General features: G+C 43.5%; 1 protein-coding gene across 1 annotated transcript; it reads right to left on the bottom strand.

Moving 5' to 3' along the window:
- Positions 1-1169: 1169 nt before the first annotated feature.
- Positions 1170-4177, bottom strand: LOC125534606. Its single transcript, XM_048697784.1, has 6 exons — positions 4064-4177; positions 3718-3801; positions 2638-2799; positions 2505-2558; positions 2207-2353; positions 1170-1541 (listed from the first exon to the last, which is right to left on the bottom strand). Exons 1-6 carry the CDS (start codon positions 4175-4177, stop codon positions 1170-1172), a joined length of 933 nt encoding a protein of 310 aa, XP_048553741.1.
- Positions 4178-8619: the final 4442 nt, after the last annotated feature.

Here is an 8619-nt window from a genome sequence, read left to right as displayed (position 1 = left end):
GAAATATAAGAGTTTTTAGATCACTACTTTAATGTTCTAAACACTCTTATATTTCTTTGGAGAGGGAGTAAACAGATAAGACGAGGAGACGGGAAAATATGCATGGACGCCAGGACGGACACGACTCCGCGTGTGCACCTGCCTTGATGCATACAAATCATGTGTATACAAACCACATACATACACAAATACATGTGTGTGGTTGTACGTACCAAACATCAACCATTCACGGAGCTTCGCATGAAGTCGTCACCAAAGCCACTGCGCAAACAAGCCTAGCTGAGAGCCTGAGATGCTCAGGTTTCTTGTGCTGCTAGTCGTCCAAAGATGATTAAGTTTTAGAGCTGGCGCGAGCTCTCACATTTTTCTGGATTTATTTTAGCCTTTTTTCAGTGATGTCGTTCCTTAAGTGAAATGATGTTTTCATCGACTACAAGGAGCTTGTGATGACTTCATCAATCTTAAATTTTTTAGCCCAATCTCTTAGTGGTGTTCATAGGGGTAAGCTGTGTGTCCATGTGTTTATAATGGCAAGTGTTCATACAAAGAAAGTACAATGGCAGAAACGAAACGACCATTACATCCTTTATAATGACATGACCAAAACAACACCATGACTCTAAAATCGCCCAAGTAGGCGCCATCCACGCAACACCAAGCAACCAACCACGGCCCAAAGTTCTATAAACTCACACCCTATAGCAACCCGAAAGTGGTACATAGCTCGACTTAAAGACACCCGTCCTTTTATCTCCCTGCGATGGTGGCATCCATATTGGTATGTTCGTCATTGGGGGGGGGGGGGGGGGGGGGGGCAGGAGTTTGCACGAGTTGGTGTTCAACATTTTGGCCGCTTCCCACTTATCCCATGTAGATTCCTAGTTCATCATAGGGATAATATGCACATTTACTCTGTGGTTTTATACGTAGGTTCCATGGCCCATTGGGCCCAGAGAGGTTCAGTCATATGGTGTTTTAGGTATTTAACTTACTATTGTGTTCTCGCACACGTCACAGGTCCTCGTGATGGGAATGACTTAAGTGGGCGGCAAAACAAACAATTCATAAACTAGAGACCATCATGATGATCACCATCGTTACCATGGTACAGTTTGACAAATTCATAATTTCCTATTTATTCAATCCAAATTACAATACAACTTTTGATCTCAACCAATACAACCACCTGGTCCACCATAGTTGAACGTATAACCCTTCTTAAATTCGAGAAATAAATCATTTGCATCATAACAATCTTTCCTATCAACTAACTTGACCATCCCAGTGTAACGGGGGTCAAAAGCTTGACCCTTTGAGTTGTATTTCTTAATGTGATTGAAGTAGGCAGATTTCTTCTCATTATAATCAGGGAAGTGTCCACTACCCATTGGTGGACCATGTGCATTCTTTAAGTAATTCACGAATCCAGTCAATGCTTGTATATGTGGTGTTTCAGGGCAAAGCTCCTTTGGAAAATGTCCCAAGAATGATGGTGTTTCTAAATCATGACGGTACACCACCCAATCTCCAGAATTTGGATCCTGTAGTCAATGAGGGACCGATGAAATCGATGAACAATAAATTTCATGCACAAGAAGAGTATAAGCAAGTTTTAATTAGCAAAAATCTTGGGTGACATATAGTTTCCCAGAACCTAAAGTTCCATATTTTTTAATATAATACCATAGCACTAAAATCCTTCTTTGTTAATTTTAATTTTGCATTCTTAAATAGTTGCAAGCCGCCCTATTTTTCCTATTCATGTTGCCACTGCCACATTAGCGAGTCATGTATGGTAGTTCTAAGTTTTTTTTGCGCTACTTTCATTGTATAGGTGCAACCATGCCACATTAGAAAGTCATGTGTGATAGGCAAAAGTTATATTTTTCATAGTATTTATTTTTTGAACCCTTGCATCCCTGCCAAATCAGCAAGTCATGCATGTCCCTCATAGTTTGCCATTTTTTGCATAAATGTTTGGGTTGTCACTAATGTTATATGTGTTGGACACTCGAAGAATACATATGTAATTCATGTTTCACATTTTTTTTGTTAGAAACAAGGCATTCTGTTAACTGTAATGAAAATGTTATATAACATCTATTTATGCATTTCGTTCAACAAGATTCCTGCAGCAACGCGCGAGAAATAGTAGAAAATGTATAAGCTTATGTAGTGATCTTGTTGACTAGGAAGAATGTTGCACCTTGTTGAGGCTAAGCCTGATGTAGTGATCTTGTATGCCATAAATTGATGGAGGAGCAATGGCTTGTCCCGGCACTAGCTTAGCTCCACTCGCAGGAACAAATCCTCCGCATTGTAAGTTGTAGCACCCCTTTGATCTCGAGTCCTTCTATGTAATAAAAAAGGGAACATGCATTATTGTCAATATAAAGAGACTAATACTTGGTCTGATAATGTCTCAAACTATTACAAAATACATCTAGACTATATACGGACAATAATAATATATAAGTTGTTTGAATGACATTGTTTACACTTACGGTCCAATATGTAAAGAAGGGGATATCTCTGTTATGGTACAAAGAGGGCGAAATTTGCACGGAAAACCATATTACAAAATAGTAATTCGTTCAAAAGAATTGGAGGTTACTAGGATAGGTGATATGTTTGTACGTGGAAGCCGGCTTGAATTAAGCTGTAGTGTCCTCGATCTTGAAAATAGATCTGTATGGATGCTCCAGATTCTTGAGAGTTTTCAATATTTGGTGAAGCCCATATACTCATTTCAGCTCGAAGGCCATAGAATTGTCCTGGCATTGTGTGCCACATTGCATACTTGTGACAGAAATTATACCTCAAATTAGTGAATAAATAGAAAAGCTATGGAGCAGGACATAATAAACAAGTGAGGCTTTTCCTTCTTGGCCGTGATACGAGGTTCTCCTACGGTCCTACCGGACATATATAATTGGGATTTTTTTTGCATGCTCCTTTGGAGATAATCTAGATTTTCATTGGCCTTGTGGCGTGTATGTCATAATGGATCTAGATTTCTCCACGGGGTGTGGTGTCATTCCTACGCAATTAGACCTTTTCTGGTCATACATACATTGCTATAAGTCATATGGTTTTGTCGATTGCTCAGGTGCTTGGGTTGAACAAATCTTCTATCCTCCACATAGCAGGGGTAAAACAAAATTTGACTTTCTCTCTATCCATCTCCCTCTCTCTCTATCTATATATACCTCTGTGATAGGTGTGAAGCGTATTGCTAGTAGAGTGTTGGCATGTGAGGATAAGTCTCAAATAGAGTATGGCTTTGTTCCTTTCTTAATCTATTTGTTTTTGGTGTTCTGGTAGCATGTCTTGTTTAGCTCATCACTTTCGTGCCCTATATGTAGGGCTTCAAGCCTAGTTCATTTAGGTGTATGCCTTTTTAGGCTGTCAATTATGTACCACCTTGTCTCTCTGACCACCGACCATAATTAACCTTGATGAACTATGGTTTAGGTGGATCATTAATGAATGTGGATTTCTATTGTTTTGTCTCTATGATTTAAAGATGTGATGCTCATGTTCAAAACTACCTTTGAATTTGCCTTTTATATTTATCGCACACCATCGTGGCATACATTGTGATTTTTATGATGGTCAATGGTCAGAAAGAAATCAACAAACATCTGAAATCTAACACATGAAAAAGTAGATAAAGATATGTCCATAGAGGGGAAAAGAAAGAGTGAGAAAGTGTACATGAGAAATAATATTACTCCCCTCATCCGTGAAATCAGCTCTCCATGGAAACTGAAAACTTTTAGGACTTAAAAGAGTGTTGTTCTGCTTTGCAAATGTTAGTGCATGGTTAGTCAACATATATAATTGACATACAAAGTCTCCGAAAGATATAAGTATTATTTTCTAGTTGTGGTGTCCTAAAATTTTAGTTGGGAACATATGTAATGTAGAGTCGTTACTAATGATTGCAACCAATAGTAATTGCCAAGATTAACTACTCAGATAGATGCAAGAATTGGATGAATGCATAAACCACTCCACAAAGAATTGCATGTAAAAAAATGTAAAGTAAGATGTTTCTTACCTTCTCATTCTTCTGTAGATTTCCATCCATGTCTATTGATTCAACCAAGGTGGGGTAGCAAGGTCTAAACAAAAAACACAGTAAGACTAATATGGGAACATAATCACCACCCATTCGTATATAGGAATTGTGTTCCTTTCGATGAAGCTGTTGGGGAACGTAGCAATAATTCAAAATTTTCCTACGTGTCACCAAGATCAATCTATGGAGTCATCTAGCAACGAGGGAGGAGTGGATCTACATACCCTTGTAGATCGCGCGCGGAAGCGTTCAAGAGAACGGGGTTGATGGAGTCGTACTCGTCGTGATCCAAATCACCGATGATCCTAGCGCCGAACGGACGGCACCTCCGCGTTCAACACACGTACGGAGCAGCGACGTCTCCTCCTTCTTCGATCCAGCAAGGGGGGAAGGAGAGGTTGATGGAGATCCAGCAGCACGACGGCGTGGTGGTGGAAGTAGCGGGATTCCAACAGGGCTTCGCCAAGCGCTGCGGGAGGAGGGAGATGTGTCATGGGAGGGAGAGGGAGGCGCCAGGGCTTGGGGTGGTGCTGCCCTCCCTTTCCCCCACTATATATAGGGCCAAGGGAGAGGGGGGGCGCAGCCTTGGCCCTTCCTCCAAGGAAGGGTGCGGCCAGGGAGGAGTCCCTCCTCGGAGGTGCCTTCCCCCTTTAGGACTCTTCCTTTTCCTCTTCTCTTGGCGCATGGGCCTCTTGGGGCTGGTTCCCTTGGCCCATATAGGCCAAGGCGCACCCCCTACAGCCCATGTGGCCCCCCGGGGCAGGTGGCCCCACCCGGTGGACCCCCGGGACCCTTCCGGTGGTCCCGGTACAATACCGGTGACCCCGAAACTTGTCCCGATGGCCGAAATAGCACTTCCTATATATAATTCTTTACCTCCGGACCATTCGGGAACTCCTCGTGACGTCCGAGATCTCATCCGGGACTCCGAACAACTTTCGGGTTACCGCATACTAATATCTCTATAACCCTAGCGTCACCGAACCTTAAGTGTGTAGACCCTACGGGTTCGGGAGACATGCAGACATGACCGAGATGACTCTCCGGTCAATAACCAACAGCGGGATCTGGATACCCATGTTGGCTCCCACATGCTCCACGATGATCTCATCAGATGAACCACGATGTCAAGGACTTAATCAATCCCGTATACAATTCCCTTTGTCTAGCGGTACGATACTTGCCCGAGATTCGATCGTCGGTATCCCGATACCTTGTTCAATCTCGTTACTGGCAAGTCTCTTTACTCGTTTCGTAACACATCATCCCGTGATCAACTCCTTGATCACATTGTGCACATTATGATGATGTCCTACCGAGTGGGCCCAGAGGTACCTCTCCATTTACACGGAGTGACAAATCCCAGTCTCGATTCGTGCCAACCCAACAGACACTTTCGGAGATACCTGTAGTGTACCTTTATAGCCACCCAGTTACGTTGTGACGTTTGGCACACCCAAAGCACTCCTACGGTATCCGGGAGTTGCACAATCTCATGGTCTAAGGAAATGATACTTGACATTAGAAAAGCTTTAGCATACGAACTACATGATCTTGTGCTAGGCTTAGGATTGGGTCTTTGTCCATCACATCATTCTTCTAATGATGTGATCCCGTTATCAATGACATCCAATGTCCATGGTCAGGAAACCGTAACCATCTATTGATCAACGAGCTAGTCAACTAGAGGCTTACTAGGGACATGGTGTTGTCTATGTATCCACACATGTATCTGAGTTTCCTATCAATACAATTCTAGCATGGATAATAAACGATTATCATGAACAAGGAAATATAATAATAACTAATTTATTATTGCCTCTAGGGCATATTTCCAACAGAAGCATGTAACTATGTGTTTCCTTACTTACTTGTATATCTTTTGGAGAACACAACTCATATAGAGTTGAGCCCCGTTCTTATTTTGGAAAACTTTAAATGGCATCGTATTAATGATTCACTCAACATTTAACGAGTAGTCATCTAGTGCAATATTCTTTCTGAATATGGATATAAATCAATTATTCAATCAATGTTCATTTACTATGGACTTGTTTTACATCCAATTAATGATTGCTTGGTACCTATCTATTCATGTGGATATACCTCCATTTATACATCAATATTTATCAATAATGGACTGGAGTTACATCCAAAGAATGTATACATGGCTATCTATATTTTTTATATGGAAATACAAGCTATTTAGGCTTCCTATACCTTTCAACCACGGGGCATCCCCAAATGGATTCCTTTCTCCATTACCAAAAAAAGCTGCATCATCTGCATAGTGCAAGCTCTAGAAGATGGTTCTGCGGCCCCTAATATTTGAAGAAGGCCAAGCCGAGTATTTGCTGAAGGTCTGAAGCTGGTCAATGGCAATGACAAAGAGTAGCAGAGAGAGCGGTTCACGCTACCTCAGTCCTCAGCCGTGAGCGATGGGGGACCCGGAACCCCATTGAGGAGGACACTCAAAGAGGAGATGCAGAGAAGGGTTGTGATCCAATCATGAAATGTCCTAGGGAAGCCTTTCCTTTGAAGAATGCCAAGAATGTAGCCCCAACGCACCGAAGCAAACACTTTCGGAGTGTCAAGCTTGAAGAGAAGTTTTGGGGTCCTATTTTTGTGAAGCCAGCGGGCAAGGTTCCTAACATACATTATCATGGATCTTCTCCTCTTAATGAAGGAACTTTGGGTGTTGGAGACGAGGTCGTTCATAAGGGGGAAACGCCAAGTGGCAAGCATCACGGCGATGGTATGGATGAGACTAGTGGGTCTAAACTTGGTGATGTCTTTCGCCCCATCCTTCTTTGGTAAGAGCACAATATTTGTGGAGTCGGGCCAATGTAAGTTTGCAACGTGTAGGTTGGTAAAATTATGAATCACATTCATCACCTCCACATTAATGATGTTCCAACAACTCTTAAAAAAAAGCAGCGGTGAAGCCTTCCCGGTCAGATGCCTTGTCACTCGGCATGCATTTTGTCAATGGTGCTCTTGGCCTCCTCGGTGAACGGATCATAGGTGCCCTCTTAGTCGGTGTGCACTAAATTTACATCCTCCCAATTAAAATCTTGGGTTCTCGCACGACCTCTACCAATGACATTGGAATAACGATCGTGGACAAACGTTTCCTTCTCCAAGCGGCCGATTAGCCAACTGTCGTCGTGCTTTAGCCGACGGGTGTAGTTTTTGCATTGTCTCGCATTGACCCTGAGATGGGAAACTTTAGTGTTGGCGATGCAGGCGCATTGCTTCTTGCGTGCCCTTTCCAAGACAGCAAGGCCCGTGACCTTCCTTATGTATAGGTACTTGTTGGTAGCGAGTCTTCTTTCAGACCTGCTTGCATTGTACTCCTATTTTGTAGCTGTATGATACTGCCAAGTGCCAACACAGGCTGGCCCTTATGGCTTCTTAGGAACACACGTAGCACTATTAGTACATGCTTTGCTTCCACAGGGAAGGGAATCTCTCTGGTGTTAATCAACGAGGATGTCTTAATTTGAGACCTGATCATTGTGCCCTCTACGTGCTCGACGTCATGTCTGTCGGTCCGCTGTCGAGCGGCGATTCCGACGTACGGCCGCCCTTGTCCGGGGCGCCTTGTCTGTTTGACCGTATTGTTGTCGAGAGTAGGATCTGCCCACTAGGCCTAACCAAGCCAAAACGTTTGATCGCGTGCCTGCTTTTTTTTTTTGCGGGGTAAGCACTGGCCCATCCTTCAAGGCCACTGTTCTGACGATGGCTACGCTCTTCACGCACAGGCAGCGTCGTGGCCGTGTCTGATCTGACCCATTGCCTCCTCGATATAAGCATGGTAGGTATTTTTGGCCTTGTGTTTTTTGTAGTTTTGGAACTTGGAATGTAGCCCTTGTATCATTGTACTATGTGATCTGATTCCCTCGTTGCAAGGACAAGAGCGGGATGAAAAAATTGTTGTTGATCATCCATGCGTATGCGTGCATGCATGTGCGAGCAGAGCATGTAGAAGTAGAATAGCAGCAGAGTACAGTTTTTTTTTTATGAAAAGAATAGCCGCAGAGTACGTAGGATGCGATGCCAGTTGCAAGGGACCTACATGCTTATATATAATGTATACCACAATAACATGAGGAAATTTGAAGCAAAACAGACAATAACACGAGGAGAGTCAGGTGAAGGAATGTGATGTGGATGAGACCGTCTTCTTGGCGACCCGTTCATTGTGCCGCGTACTCGGCGGGTATCTGTCGGACCGTCGTTCAGCCGCGATTCCGACGGCTCTCTTCGGGCGTCGTTCGACCGACCGACCGTGTTGCCGTCGGCGACTCTGACAGCTCTCCGATGTTGCTCTTGCTGTTGCTGTTGCAATTGCGGTGCGTGCGTGCACTGCATCCCTCAGCTGAATCTTTACTCAGAGATTGTGCGTGCTCTGACCGGGTGAATCTGGACGTGCTTTTCCATCCAAAGAACAGAGCTCAGACTCTCTCGTGGAATCGTCTCTGATTGGGTATGCAATGTGTACGTTGATTTGGATCTTTGGAGCATCAATTTCC

The sequence above is a fragment of the Triticum urartu genome, chromosome 2, assembly GCF_003073215.2.
Source record: "Triticum urartu cultivar G1812 chromosome 2, Tu2.1, whole genome shotgun sequence".
Taxonomy (NCBI): domain Eukaryota; kingdom Viridiplantae; phylum Streptophyta; class Magnoliopsida; order Poales; family Poaceae; genus Triticum; species Triticum urartu.
Note: the sequence above shows the minus strand (reverse complement) of the source record. Positions and strands in the feature narration are given on the sequence as shown.

Excerpts from the sequence above, each read along its gene's own strand:
- LOC125534606 (XM_048697784.1), bottom strand. The coding sequence starts at position 4,177 with ATGGGTGGTGATTATGTTCCCATATTAGTCTTACTGTGTTTTTTGTTT. Across the intron at positions 3,802-4,063 it reads ATCTACAGAAGAATGAGAAG|AACAACACTCTTTTAAGTCC; the intron begins GTAAGAAACATC and ends TTTGCAAAGCAG. Across the intron at positions 2,800-3,717 it reads GGAGTAATATTATTTCTCAT|TATGCAATGTGGCACACAAT; the intron begins GTACACTTTCTC and ends TTCTGTCACAAG.